The following is a 16,144-nucleotide window of genomic DNA, read 5'->3' on the forward strand; positions in this document are numbered from 1 at the left end:
CTTGATATGCATTGAATGTACGTGTGTGTGACAATCTGATAGATAAAGTAGTAAATAGTACCTTGGCTATAGCTGCTGAAGTGTATTGTCCAAGAATGGCAAGTGGGAGAAAAGGATGGATGGGATGCAAAGAGGAAGAGAGAAAAAAGTTTTCATGTGGAGGGATCTTGCTATGCTACTTCAATGTGTACCTGTTCTCATTCCCTTCCAGTTAGTTTCACTTGTCAGTTGGGTTGAAGTTAGATTAGTATAATAAGGCAGCTACACAGCTGATATTTCCTTGAATAGTTTACATGTTTACTTCCGATTTACTCCAGAATTGTTCATGGCAGTCGATAGTGTTGTGAAGCATCTGCTGCCAGTATGGTAACATTAGCGCTAGGAGACTGACTCAAGGCACTGGACTGAGACTTATTATTTTAACTATTTTTACGAGGTGATGAATTTATTTACTTGAGATGCTTAAGGATAACTATTGATTTTTTTTTTGTCTTTTATGACAGAGATAAGATTATGGATGAATCCGATTTGGTAAAGAAAGAGTTTGCAAGCATCACTGGGAAGCTGGCATGTGGTCTTTCTGGTGCATTTGAACTTTGGAGTCCTTCTGTAGAACCACTCTCAGAAAACATGGATTATCCTCTCACCAGCTGCAGTCTTACTGTGACTTCTCAAGAGCATGCCAAAAAGCCTTCTGTTTCAGCATCAGTTTTCCAACCATTCATTTGTCTGCTAGAAAAAAACATCCCAAGTCCAGTAAAACTAGGCAAGTCTTTTCATTTATGTTATGTTGTGTTGTGTGTTTTCAACTCTTGTGCCATCTCTTGCCTTTAAGCATAGTAATTGGACCCAGGTCAAGATTGCTCTCAACCTCATATCTTCAGTTTCATCTCAGTCCTTACATGATTATATTAACTTTGATCACCTTCTGGCATACTGCGTCTCTTGCAGTTTTGTTAATATTAGCTAGTTCTCACTCCCCTTGTGATCTCCGAAGGCTCTTACTGCTTCTCTATGATTTGTTTATTCTTGAGTTGCATCGCTTTTGTTAAGCTGAGATGTATTTTCCTTCTTGATCTGCATGTGTTTTTTCAAGGTTTCAGTTCTTTCTCCAGAGTCCTGCCTTAGATCTTGAAGTTTTATAGAGAGTCAATTTACCTTCCTAGCACTTCCACCTTACTGCCGTTTTTAGGCATTCAATTCTTCAAAAAATTTTAAACAAGCATCCTTTCTTCCTCTCGTTCTCTCTCTCTCTCTCCCTTTCTTTCTTTTTTACTTTCTATCTGCCTCGTTTGGATATTTTATAGCCAAGTTATCCTGGTGGTCTTTTCCCTCTGAGGGGAAGAGATTGCCAAGGTGTCAAAACACAGTTTTATACTATCATGAGGCAGATTGATGTGCATACGTCCCATGACCAGGCTAAGGGTATGGGTGTACGTTACACGTGACTTCATAAAGACTGTTAATTGTAAGGAACATGAGCCATTCAGTCTGAGTCATGGTAGACTCCACTGAAAATCTCACTAGCTGCCAGTTGTTACGCAACAAACTCCAAACTGTATACAAGCAAACTCCAGGCACGAGGATTCAAGCATTGCAATCAAAACCCTTGCACACATCTGACCAGTGTTTGCACACCTGTGAAAAAATCAAACTTTCCCCCTCCACTACTGTTCCTCTGTTGTTCTTTGCTTTACATCTCCTTGTGCACTTCATAAGTGCGCATTCATACATATATGACTGGGAGAAACAAACCTCACTCAGACCTCAATCTGATGCTGTCCAAACATAGCAGCATGGTAGATACTGTTCCTCTCATATTGAGTGAATTTTATTGAAATGACAAATTAGCCTTTGAAATCCAATAATGTTACATATTATTCAGAACTGTTTTATTTTTTGGTTGAAAATGTATTTGAATCTAAGCAAGGTGACATATGCAACACACAAAGATCTTATTACACTTATTGCCTAATACCACATTACGGTAAAAATTGAAAGCTGGTCAGGAAAGGGGGTATGACATAGGGAACCATGACAGTCGAGTCAAAATGTAATTTCAGCTAGGATGCCAAAAGGACAAAACTCAATTGCAGTGATTGTTGATGACACAATCCAAAATGTCTAAATTACATCATGAAAGGAATATAAAAGGCATACAGAAAAAAGAAACTTTTTTTTTTTTTTTTTTTTTTTTTAGAAAAAGGAAATTATCTTCTGACTTCTGTAAAATGGGAAGTAAATATAGCTTAACAGAATTTCTTGAAAATGCTAATAATTGCTTCACAAAAATGACGTCCTAGTCCTCAAAAGGACATGCGAGCGAAATGCATGGTTATTTAATAAAATTACCCAAACCAGCATGAAAGTATTTTCAAACTGCAAAAGCGACTGGTCTGAAGAGCTTGATTCTGAAATTATAACTTAAGAAGGTAATATATTCCAATCACCTATCCCATATTTCCAGATAAACAAGCCTATTAGGGTGATGCATTAGTAACTGCCACAGACTGTAAGAAATGGCCTCTTTTTGCACGGTTAGCCTGGTTTTGCATGGTTAGCCCCCACGCTTTGCTTGGAAAATGACGTGGTTTCCAAATTGTAAGTGCCCTGGTCCCCTGCTAAACAGGCTCTGAGGCCCTGGTCACCTTCCCCAAAACTGTACTATGTATTGGCACTTCAGCCTCCCTTGCAAGTCCCTAGTAAATGGTACCCCTGGTACCCAGGTCATGGATACTGAAGAGCCCCCTCTCCCCCCCACCCCACCCCCAGAGCTGCAACACCAATTGTGCTACTCTGAGAGGCCCCACACCAGCCTCATGCAGACTGCCATTGCAAGTGCATAACAAGGTGGATTTAAAAGTTGCAAATTCGAAATGACACTCACCAAGAGTGTCTTGCGCACTAACACTGCATGCACTATAGGTAAGTCTCCCCTCTGGCAGGCCACCAGCCCTAAGGTAGGGTGCACTTTAATACATGGAGGACATATGTTTGCATGAGCTGATATCCCTGTACTGTGTCTTCACAAACATTTAAGACATAGTAAGTGTACAGGGAAGCCATAGCAAAATACATGTGCTGGACACTGGTCATTAAGAGTTCCCCAGCTACATGATGGGACTGTCTGAATACTGGGTTCTCTGGTATCAATCAACTCAGAATATAAAACCCACACAGATGCCAGTGTTGGATTTATATAACATGTACCCGGAGAGCACCTTAGAGGTACCCCCTGGAAAAACCTACCTGGCAGGGTTACTATCTGGTTTTTATCAGCCTGCCACCACCAGACACGAATCTTGACTCCTGGGGTGAGGGCCTTTTGCTCTCAGGAGCCAGAACACAAAGCCTTTCCTGGGTGGAGGTGTTACACCTCCTCCCCCAGGCAGACACACGGGTCCAGCAGTCAGCTTCAAAGGCTTTACCGCCTTTGAAATCTGACCTCTGACTCTGCTGCTGGCAGCAGATGGCTGCTCAATGGTTTTTCCCCCACTTTGACAAGGAAAACAAGCGGGAAAACCTAGTCACAGTGGGAGGAATGCCCCCCCCTCAGTCTGCACCACCCCCATGTGTGACAGTTGAGGTGACCACTCCATTTTATTTTCCTCCAGCTTGAATGGCAGGAAAATAGCCTATCAGGGTTAGGGATGTGACCTCTTCTCACAGGAAGTGGTCTAATAGTGGGTGTAGCCACCCTAAGATAAGTGGCCCATTGGCCACTGCCAGATACTCCACTAAACGCCCATTAAATGCAATATTGAGTGGGCATCCCTAGACCTGCAGAGCAGATTTGACAGCCACAAGAAGACCAGCGACAAAGAAGACCCAAGGCTCAAGAACAGAAGTCCTGCTGCAAGCTGAAAAAAGCACCAAACTCTGCCTGCTGCACCCAAGACTCGACAATCAGCGCTAAGGGGTCGACTGGACATTAGACAGACTCTAGGGAATACCAAAGGGGAACCTCCAACCTTCTAAAAAATTTCCAAGAACCTCCCTGCAGAGTAAAGGCATCACTCCCTGCAGCCAACAAGCAACATCAAGTGAAGTTCACTTCACTGACCGGATGCTGACCAACGAACCGGACCCAGCAGCCGGACCAAGTTCCACTTGATGGACCTGGAGGACAAACCCAGCCAGTGTGCCAGGTTTGGTGGTACTTTGACCTCTAGTGACTGGGCCGTGCCAGAGCCGGGGGTAATGGACTCACTACGTCAGTCACCCAGAAGAAAAGTCCACTTCGGAGTCTCCAAGAACCAGAAGCAAGCACCAGTCAAGGGAATTCAAGTTGCCTAAGACCGCATTTTCCCCCCCCCCCCCCCCCCCAAGAGTGGCCATGCTGACATGCAATCCACTATCCAAGTGACCTGCCCCTGGCTCTAACGGCTCCTTTATGGATAGCCTTTGGCTGACGTATTTACACTGCACCCGGTCCCTCTGGCCCCTGCATTGGAAAACCAGCTGTGCTCTAGGGGTCCCTAACCCATTGCGACCTCTGGTCTCCAAGGGGACCCACCGGACTAACCTTTATGTCTATCTGTGCAGTGCATTTCCAAGTGGCCCCTCTTTCCGTTCTGCTTCAACTCCAAGACTTTCAGCTGCTGCACCAGCTTGAACCGGGAACTGCCCACGCTTGTCCAGCTGGCCCACAGGACATCACGACGACCTTAACTTAAAAACAGAAGGTGGCACTTGGGAGAATATTGCCTGATTTTATATGCATTTTAAAGGTTTTCTTCCATTGATTCCATTGCTGCATAATTACGCACAAAAAGACTATTTTTGCTAAAATTTGAAAAATCATAACTTAAAAAATACTTACCTGATTCTGATGATCTTGTTCTTAAAAATGTTTATGAAAATCTGAAGTATTTTTGTAAATTGGTCTCAATTTAGTCTTTTGAGTGTGTGTCTGCACTTATTGATACGGAGAGTACAACAAATGCTTTCCACTTCCCCAAGATTAGCTTTGCTGCTTGACGAAGCTACCATTAAACAATAGAGCATTAGGTGGTCTGTTTGTCGCCTCTGAATACCAAGGTGGGGTTGCTTGCACTCTCTGTACAGTGCACATCATTTTTGTACACTATATACAAAGCCAGTCTTCTACACAGACGTTATTGGATGCAATCAACAATGAAAACACTAAATCGATTTAAAACTGACTTGGAAATAAAACATTGTATTTTCATTGCTAGAGGATCATTAAACATTATGCTTGCCCCATCACTGGGATAAAATGTTATTGAACCGAGATTTATTTACTAAAAAGTGTGATTTTACTGAGTTGTGATATGGTTATAATCGAAATGAAGCCTGCTCATAAGTATGTAAATGTACAGGAGGCCAGAAATGCAGAGTTGGAAATCAACAAAATGTTTTATTTTTAAAAATGAATCAAATGATTCAGTACCTGATGTTAAAAAATAAAATAGGCCTCCTGTGACTACCCTCAGTTGTGTAGTACACCGTGCTAGTGGCCAATAGCAGTAGTTGTCTTAAAACACTCCGGGTTCTTCAATTACCTTGTAGAAATGCCTGGTGATTTGGGTAGAAAGGACAGCACTTGCATTGAATAGGGTGTTTGAAAGGTCTCCTACCCTAATCTTCGAGTTTGATAAGTTATAATCCAATATCCAGTACCTATTTAGGTTCTTTATGAATTTGCATTTGCCCAAATATGCACTTATGCAGAACAGAAATGCTGTTTTGTATGTGATCTAGATGTGCAATCTACTAACATTTCTAATTTTCATTGACCAACGTAAGCACTTGATGTAATGGTGGAAATATAACAAAGGGGGGCTCCAAAACATGGTTATCTCCTACTCCTTCACCGTACTCTTCTAATCTGTTTAATATCTCTTGGTGTCTTCGTAAGAGTGAATCCTGCCACATATGAAGTCTCCAGAGCCTGTAGGAGTGGAGTTGGCTACCCGGAAGTGTCATCTTGCTGTGTGTTTTTTTTATTATTCCGAAACATACTTTAGAACAAGTTTCAGCACAGACATCCTATTCAGTTATTTTGTTTTAATTTTGACTCGGGGCCTAACTTCTGCAAAAAGTTTCATGAATATAAGTGCCAGTTTCATGTACAAAGACCATATTCTTCCTTGATTGGTGAACAGAGACATGTTCCCATTAGAAAAGTCTTGCAAAGCGACATTGTTTCAAGGACCTGTAGACCAAGCGCTCTGAGTCTGCCACAAGCTGGTGTGCAGCACTTTACAGAAACCTCATAAATTAAAATAATTCTGAGTGCCAGCAGCAGTTCTACAGACTGCCTGTTTTTTGTGCAGTTGCACTCCTTTTTCTAATCCATGAAACTGCAGTGAAAATATTTGCTTCGCCACCCTCTTCCTCATTGACAGCTGGTCAAGAAAAGCAGCATTTATCAGATTAGTTCATGCTTTGATTTATGATTATTCTAGTATACATTGCAGATTTGCAAAGCTTTTTATGTTCTGTTTCCATCCACAGCATTTATTGCAAACATACCACAACTCTGCAGACATCTTGATTTTAGTTCTGAAGAATTGAATGTGAGGGAGGTCATAAGAGCACTGTTGAACTTGATGGAAGACCCAGACAAGGACGTACGCATGGCCTTCAGTGACAACATCAAGCACATTTTGGAATCCACAGACTCCGAGGAGGGTTTCATAAAAGAGGTAAGCTCTGTCATTCCTTAAATCCTTTTTCTGAATGAAGGCTTTAGCTCCACAGCCATGTTTTTCTTTGTTCTTTAGCCCACTAGTTAAATCTTATTCTACCACGTTTTGTATTTCAGCATTTAGTCTTGAGAATAAAAGAAGCATATACCAATGCTAAAATATCCAGAAACAATGAGCTGAAGGAGACCTTGATTCTCACGACTGGGGATATTGGAAGGTACTCTTGTTTTTTATTTTATTTTTATATATATTATATATATATATATATATATATACAGGGAGTGCAGAATTATTAGGCAAGTTGTATTTTTGAGGATTAATTTTATTATTGAACAACAACCATGTTCTCAATGAACCCAAAAAACTCATTAATATCAAAGCTGAATATTTTTGGAAGTAGTTTTTAGTTTGTTTTTAGTTTTAGCTATGTTAGGGGGATATCTGTGTGTGCAGGTGACTATTACTGTGCATAATTATTAGGCAACTTAACAAAAAACAAATATATACCCATTTCAATTATTTATTATTACCAGTGAAACCAATATAACATCTCAACATTCACAAATATACATTTTTGACATTCAAAAACAAAACAAAAACAAATCAGTGACCAATATAGCCACCTTTCTTTGCAAGGACACTCAAAAGCCTGCCATCCATGGATTCTGTCAGTGTTTTGATCTGTTCACCATCAACATTGCGTGCAGCAGCAACCACAGCCTCCCAGACACTGTTCAGAGTGGTGTACTGTTTTCCCTCCTTGTAAATCTCACATTTGATGATGGACCACAGGTTCTCAATGGGGTTCAGATCAGGTGAACAAGGAGGCCATGTCATTAGATTTCCTTCTTTTATACCCTTTCTTGCCAGCCACGCTGTGGAGTACTTGGACGCGTGTGATGGAGCATTGTCCTCCATGAAAATCATGTTTTTCTTGAAGGATGCAGACTTCTTCCTGTACCACTGCTTGAAGAAGGTGTCTTCCAGGAACTGGCAGTAGGACTGGGAGTTGAGCTTGACTCCATCCTCAACCCGAAAAGGCCCCACAAGCTCATCTTTGATGATACCAGCCCAAACCAGTACTCCACCTCCACCTTGCTGGCGTCTGAGTCGGACTGGAGCTCTCTGCCCTTTACCAATCCAGCCACGGGCCCATCCATCTGGCCCAACAAGACTCACTCTCATTTCATCAGTCCATAAAACCTTAGAAAATCAGTCTTGAGATATTTCTTGGCCCAGTCTTGACGTTTCAGCTTGTGTGTCTTGTTCAGTGGTGGTCGTCTTTCAGCCTTTCTTACCTTGGCCATGTCTCTGAGTATTGCACACCTTGTGCTTTTGGGCACTCCAGTGATGTTGCAGCTCTGAAATATGGCCAAACTAGTGGCAAGTGGCATCGTGGCAGCTGCACGCTTGACTTTTCTCAGTTCATGGGCAGTTATTTTGCGCCTTGGTTTTTCCACACGCTTCTTGCGACCCTGTTGACTATTTTGAATGAAACGCTTGATTGTTCGATGATCACGCTTCAGAAGCTTTGCAATTTTAAGAGTGCTGCATCCCTCTGCAAGATATCTCACTATTTTTGACTTTTCTGAGCCTGTCAAGTCCTTCTTTTGACCCATTTTGCCAAAGGAAAGGAAGTTGCCTAATAATTATGCACACCTGATATAGGGTGTTGATGTCATTAGACCACACCCCTTCTCATTACAGAGATGCACATCACCTAATATGCTTAATTGGTAGTAGGCTTTCGAGCCTATACAGCTTGGAGTAAGACAACATGCATAAAGAGGATGATGTGGTCAAAATACTAATTTGCCTAATAATTCTGAACTCCCTGTATATATGTTCGATGGCATGTGTAGATACACATGCTTTGCACATCCCGCCATCTAGTGTTGGGCTCGGAGTGTTACAAGTTGTTTTTCTTCGAAGAAGTCTTTTCGAGTCACGAGATCGAGGGACTCCTCCCCTTTCGGCTTCATTGCGCATGGGCGTCGACTCCATCTTAGATTGTTTTTTTTCCACCATCGGGTTCGGACGTGTTCCTTTTCGCTCCGCGTTTCGGTTCGGAAAGATAGTTAGAATCGCGGAAAATTCGACGGTATTGTTTGCGTTCGGTATAGGGTTGGTTACAACAGTTCGACACCGACTTTTGAAGAGCTCCGGTGGCCCTTCGGGGTTTTTTCGATCCCCCGTCAGGGCCTGGTCGGCCCGACCATGTGTCTCTTCAAGGCTGATGAAACGGACCCCATTCCACTTCTGCCCCAAATGTCACAACAAGTATCCTTATACAGATCAGCACCTGGTCTGTAACTTGTGTTTGTCTCCAGAACACAGAGAAGATACTTGTGAAGCCTGTCGAGCGTTTCGGTCGAGGAAGACATTAAGAGACCGAAGAGCAAGAAGACTGCAAATGGCGTCGGCGCCGACAGGACAAAGACACTTGGAGGAGGAAGAAGAAACCGTCTCCATCCAGGAGTCGGACTCGGACGAGGTCGATCCCGAAGAGACGCCTAAAACCGTGAGTAAGACGTCGACACACAAAACTCACGAGAAGACCACAAAAGCCCAGGGGACGCCACCGCCAGCAGGCCATGGCTTAACCCGAAAAATAGGTGACCGATCATCGGCACCGAAAAAGGGCATGCTTGTGTCGAAGTCATCCGACTCCGGTTGAGATACCGGCACACAGCAAACTCGACCCCGAGACAGCGGGTCCGAGCAAGTTCGGCACAGAGAGGGCCGCAACGAAAAGAGTCGGCACCGAGAGACCGGGAAGCCGAAAATAAAGAAAGTGTCGTCTGAGCCGAAAAAGGCTACCGAAAAGATTTCCATTCCGAAACATCCAGCCTCGGAACCGAAATCAGGTTCCTACACAGAGGAACAGGGACTGTCCTCCCAAATGCAAGGACATAAGTTCGGACAAGAACTAGAGTCAATGGAGCCAGACTACACTCAGAGAAGGCTCCACATCCAAAAGGACACAGGGAAGATAAGTACTCTTCCCCCAATTAGGATGAAAAGAAGACTTGCCTTTCAAGAAAAGGACAAGCAGCCACAGGCAAAGGTGGCAAGACAAACAACACCGCCACCATCTCCACAACCATCAACGCACACATCACCGGTAGCCACTCCACCAATGATGCAATCCCCAACTCATACTGGAATGAGTCAGGATGATCCCGACGCATGGGATCTTTATGATGCGCCAGTGTCAGATAACAGCCCAGACTGTTACCCAGCGAGGCCGTCGCCACCTGAGGACAGTACAGCCTACACACAGGTGGTGTCAAGAGCAGCGGCATTTCATAATGTCACCTTGCATGCAGAACCTATTGAGGATGATTTTTTGTTTAACACACTATCCTCCACTCATAGCCAATACCAAAGCTTACCTATGCTACCTGGAATGCTAAAACACACCAAACAGGTGTTTCAGGAGCCTGTGAAGGGCAGGGCCATAACTCCAAGGGTGGAGAAAAAGCACAAGCCACCGCCAACAGACCCTGTATGTATCACGCAGCAATTAACACCAGACTCTGTGGTAGTAGGGGCAGCTCGCAAGAGAGCAAACTCTCACACCTCTGGAGACGCACCACCTCCAGTCAAGGAGAGTCGCAAGTTCGACGCTGCGGGGAAAAGGGTTGCAGCACAAGCGGCCAACCAATGGCGCATTGCCAACTCACAAGTACTGCTGGCAAGATATGATAGGGCTCATTGGGACGAAATGCAGCATTTCATTGAACACTTACCCAAAGAGTTCCAGAAAAGGGCACAACAAGTGGTGGAGGAAGGACAATGTATCTCAAATAATCAGATACGGTCAGCAATGGATGCAGCAGATACAGCTGCTAGGACAGTAAATACAGCAGTAACCATAAGGAGACACGCATGGTTGCGTACGTCAGGATTCAAGCCGGAAATACAACAAGCCGTGCTGAATATGCCTTTTAACGGACAGCAGTTGTTTGGGCCGGAGGTGGACACTGCTATCGAAAAACTTAAAAAAGACACTGATACGGCCAAAGCCATGGCGCACTCTACTCCCCCAGAGCAGAGGCACATTTCGCAAAACGCAGTTTAGAGGGGGGTTTCGAGGACAAACTACAGAACCCACAACCTCACAAACAAGGTCCACTTATCAGAGCCAATATCAGCGGGGAAGTTTTTGGGGACAATATAGAGGGGGACAATTCCAAAAGAGTAGAGGGAAGTTCCAAAGTCCCAAAACTCCTCAAAACAAGCAGTGACTTCCACGTCACAAATCCCCAACACATAACACCTGTGGGGGGGGAGACTAACCAAGTTTTACAAACATTGGGAGGAAATAACAAAAGACACTTGGGTCCTAGCAATTATCCAGCATGGTTATTGCATAGAATTTCTCAAATTCCCTCCAAACGTCCCACCGAAAACACACAATATGTCAAAACAACACATGGATCTTCTAGGACTAGAGGTCCAAGCGTTGCTACAAAAAGGAGCAATAGAATTAGTACCAACTCAACAGAAAGGAACAGGACTTTACTCTCTGTACTTTCTCATACCCAAAAAGGACAAGACTCTAAGAACTATATTAGATCTCAGAACATTAAATACCTACATCAAATCAGATCACTTTCACATGGTGACATTACAGGACGTAATCCCACTGCTCAAACAACAAGACTACATGACAACACTAGACCTAAAGATGCATATTTCCATATACCGATACATCCTTCACACAGAAAGTACTTAAGGTTTGTATTCCAAGGGGTACATTACCAATTCAGGGTGTTGCCATTCGGAATAACAACTGCGCCAAGAGTTTTTACAAAATGCCTGGCAGTATTAGCTGCACATATCAGAAGGCAGCAAATACATGTGTTCCCGTACCTAGACGATTGGCTAATCAAAACCAACACGCTAGAACGGTGCTCACAACACACAAAGTACGTCATAGAAACCCTCCACAAACTAGGTTTCTCAATCAACTACACAAAGTCACACCTTCAGCCGTGTCAGACACAGCAATACTTAGGGGCGACAATCAACACAGCAAAAGGGATTGCCACTCCAAGTCCACAAAGGGTACAGGCATTTCACAATGTAATACAGGCCATGTATCCAAAACAAAGAATACAAGTCAAAATGGTGATGAAACTCCTAGGCATGATGTCCTCATGCATAGCCATTGTCCCAAACGCAAGGTTAAACATGCGGCCCTTACAACAGTACGTAGCATCACAATGGTCACAGGCACAGGGTCAACTTCTAGATCTAGTGTTGATAGACCGACAAACATACACCTCGCTTCAATGGTGGAACAATATCAATTTAAACCAAGGGCGGCCTTTCCAAGACCCAGTGCCTCAATGCGTAATAACAACAGATGCCTCCATGATAGGGTGGGGAGCACACCTCAATCAACACAGCATCCAGGGACAATGGGACACTCAGCAAAGACAGTTTCACATAAATCAGAACTACTGGCAGTATTTCTAGCGTTAAAGGAATTTCAACCCATAATAAGCCACAAACACATTCTTGTCAAAACAGACAACATGACAACGACGGTGGCCCTTCGGGGTTTTTTCTATTCCCGTCGGGGCCTGGTCGGCCCGGCCACGTGTCTCTTCAAGGCTGATGGAACGGACCCCATTCCGCTTCTGTCCAAAATGCCATAACAAGTATCCATATACAGATCAACACCTGGTCTGTAACTTGTGTTTGTCACCAGAACACAAGGAGGATACTTGTGAGGCCTGTCGAGCGTTTCGGTCGAGGAAGACACTCAGGGACCGAAGAGCAAGAAGACTGCAAATGGCGTCGGCGCCGACAGGACAAGGGTGTTTCGAGGAGGAGGAAGAAACATTCTCCATCCAGGATTCGGGCTCGGAGGAGGTCGATCCCGAAGAAACGCCAAAAACCGTGAGTAAGACGTCGAAACAAAAAACTCACGAAAAGACTGCCAAAGCCCAGGGGACGCCACAGCCAACAGGCCATGGCTTAACCCTAAAAGTAGGTGACCGTACATCGGCACCGAAAAAGGGCGAGCTGGTGTCGAAGTCATCCGACTCCCGTCGAGATACAGGCACGCAGCAATTTCGGGCCCGAGAGAGTGGCTCCGAAAAGATTCGGCACCGAGACAGCGGCACCGAAATTGGTCGGCACCGAGAGGGCACTACGCCGAAAAGCAAAAAGATTTTGTCGGAGCCGAAAAAAGCAGCAGAAAAGGTTTCAGTGCCGAAACATCCGGCCTCCGAACCGAAAATTAGTTCCTATTCAGAGGAACAAGGACTGTCCTCTCAAATGAAGACACACAGATTTGAAGAAGAATTACAGACAATAGAGCCAGATCACACGCAAAGGCGGCTCTTTATTCAGAAAGATACAGGGAAGATCAGCACTCTTCCTCCAATCAAAATGAAACAAAAACTTGTCTTCCAAGACAAGGACAAGGACAAACAGCCACAAGCAAAAGTGGCTAAACAAATAACACCACCACCATCTCCACATCACTCTCCACAACTATCACCGGTAGCCACTCCACCAATGATGCAATCCCCAACACATACGGGGATGAGTCAAGATGACCCTGACGCATGGGACCTTTACGACGCACCAGTGTCAGACAATAGTCCTCAATGCTATCCAGCAAGACCCTCGCGACCTGAGGATAGTACAGGCTACATTCAAGTGGTATCAAGGGCAGCAGCATTTCACAATGTCAGCCTTCACTCAGAACCCATTGAAGATGACTTCCTTTTTAATACACTGTCGTCTACGCACAGTCAATATCAAAGTCTGCCAATGTTGCCCGGAATGCTAAAACACTCCAAACAAGTGTTTGAAGAGCCTGTCAAAGGGAGAGCCATTACTCCAAGAGTAGATCAAAAATATAAACCGCCACCAACAGACCCAGTGTACATCACACAACAGCTATCACCAGACTCTGTTGTAGTTGGAGCAGCGCGCAAAAGAGCCAACTCTCATACTTCAGGAGACGCGCCACCTCCAGATAAAGAGAGTAGAAAATTCGACGCGGCAGGCAAAAGGGTGGCGGCACAGGCAGCAAACCAGTGGCGTATTGCAAATTCGCAAGCTTTGCTAGCCAGATATGATAGGGCCCATTGGGACGAGATGCAACACCTTATTGAACACTTGCCAAAGGAGTTCGAAAAAAGAGCGCAGCAAGTGGTAGAAGAGGGACAAAATATCTCCAATAATCAAATTCGATCAGCAATGGATGCTGCAGACACAGCTGCTAGAACTGTCAACACAGCAGTAACGATAAGGAGGCATGCATGGCTGCGTACATCAGGATTTAAACCAGAGATACAGCAAGCTGTGCTGAATATGCCATTCAACGGACAGCAGTTGTTTGGGCCGGAGGTGGACACTGCAATTGAAAAACTTAAAAAAGACACTGACACGGCCAAAGCCATGGGCGCGCTCTACTCCCCGCAGAGCAGAGGCACATTTCAAAAAACACAATTTCGAGGGGGGTTTCGAGGGCAAACCACAGAAGCCACAACCTCACAAACAAAGCCCACTTACCAGAGCCAGTATCAGCGGGGAGGTTTTCGGGGACAATATAGAGGAGGACAGTTTCAAAGAAACAGAGGAAAGTTCCAAAGTCCCAAAACTCCTCAAAACAAACAGTGACTTCAAGGTCACAAATCCCCAACACATAACACCTGTGGGGGGGAGACTAACCAAATTTTACACACATTGGGAGGAAATAACAACAGACACTTGGGTCTTAGCAATTATCCAGCATGGTTATTGCATAGAATTTCTCAAATTCCCTCCAAACGTCCCACCGAAAACACACAATATGTCAAAACAACATATAGATCTTCTAGGACTAGAAGTTCAGGCATTGCTACAGAAAGAAGCAATAGAATTAGTACCAAAAGATCAATTAAACACAGGAATTTACTCACTGTACTTCCTGATACCCAAAAAGGACAAGAGCCTGAGACCGATACTAGATCTCAGAACATTAAATACCTACATCAAATCAGACCATTTTCACATGGTTACTCTACAAGACGTAATCCCACTGCTCAAACAACAAGACTACATGACAACACTAGACCTAAAGGATGCATATTTCCATATACCAATACATCCTTCACACAGAAAGTACCTAAGGTTTGTATTCCAAGGGATACATTACCAATTCAAAGTGTTGCCATTCGGAATAACAACTGCGCCAAGAGTTTTTACAAAATGCCTGGCAGTAGTAGCTGCACATATCAGAAGGCAGCAAATACATGTGTTCCCATACCTAGACGATTGGTTAATCAAAACCAATACGCTAAAACGGTGTTCACAACACACAAAATATGTCATAGAAACCCTACACAAACTAGGTTTCTCAATCAATTACGCAAAGTCACACCTGCAGCCGTGCCAAACACAGCAATACTTGGGAGCAACAATCAACACAGCAAAAGGGATTGCTACTCCAAGTCCACAAAGAGTACAAACATTTCACAATGTAATACAAAACTTGTATCCAAAACAAAAAGTACAAGTCAAAATAGTACTGAAACTACTAGGCATGATGTCCTCATGCATAGCCATTGTCCCAAATGCAAGGTTACACATGCGGCCCTTACAACAGTGCCTAGCGTCACAATGGTCACAAGCACAGGGTCAGCTTCTAGATCAGGTGTTGATAGACCGCCAAACATACATCTCGCTTCAATGGAGGAACAGTATAAATTTAAACCAAGGGCGGCCTTTCCAAGACCCAGTGCCACAATACGTGATAACAACAGATGCTTCCATGACAGGGTGGGGAGCACACCTCAATCAACACAGCATCCAAGGACAATGGAACATACAGCAAAAACAGTTACACATAAATCACCTAGAACTGTTAGCGGTATTTCTAGCGCTGAAAGCATTTCAACCCATGATAACCCACAAATACATTCTTGTCAAAACAGACAACATGACAACAGTGTACTACCTAAACAAACAAGGAGGGACACACTCAACACAGTTGTGTTTCCTAACACAGAAAATATGGCATTGGGCGATTCACAACCACATTCGCCTAATAGCACAATTTATTCCAGGAATTCAGAATCAGTTAGCAGACAATCTCTCACGGGATCACCAACAGATCCACAAATGGGAGATTCACCCCCAAATACTGAACACTTACTTCCAAATTTGGGGAACACCACAAATAGATCTATTTGCAACGAAGGAAAACTCAAAATGCCAAAACTTCGCATCCAGGTACCCACAACATCAGTCTCAGGGCAATGCGCTATGGATGAACTGGTCAGGGATATTTGCTTACGCTTTTCCCCCTCTCCCACTCCTTCCATATCTAGTAAACAAGTTGAGTCAAAACAAACTCAAACTCATACTAATAGCACCAACATGGGCAAGGCAACCTTGGTACACAACACTACTAGACCTGTCAGTAGTACCTCATGTCAAACTACCAAACAGACCAGATC

At 44.0% G+C, this 16,144-nt stretch overlaps 1 protein-coding gene across 2 annotated transcripts in view; it reads left to right on the forward strand.

Annotated features, from left to right (window-relative positions):
• The window catches only part of ATR (ATR serine/threonine kinase), a 488,241-nt gene that overhangs the window by 108,331 nt on the left and 363,766 nt on the right, over nucleotides 1–16,144 (forward strand). For both annotated transcript variants that reach the window (XM_069213920.1, XM_069213921.1), the window contains exons 10-12: nucleotides 504–766; nucleotides 6,481–6,671; nucleotides 6,791–6,891. In XM_069213920.1, coding sequence (XP_069070021.1) covers nucleotides 504–766; nucleotides 6,481–6,671; nucleotides 6,791–6,891 — 555 coding nt within the window. The remainder of the gene's footprint in view (nucleotides 1–503; nucleotides 767–6,480; nucleotides 6,672–6,790; nucleotides 6,892–16,144) is intronic.

The sequence above is a fragment of the Pleurodeles waltl genome, chromosome 11 (genome assembly GCF_031143425.1).
Source record: "Pleurodeles waltl isolate 20211129_DDA chromosome 11, aPleWal1.hap1.20221129, whole genome shotgun sequence".
Lineage (NCBI taxonomy): Eukaryota > Metazoa > Chordata > Amphibia > Caudata > Salamandridae > Pleurodeles > Pleurodeles waltl.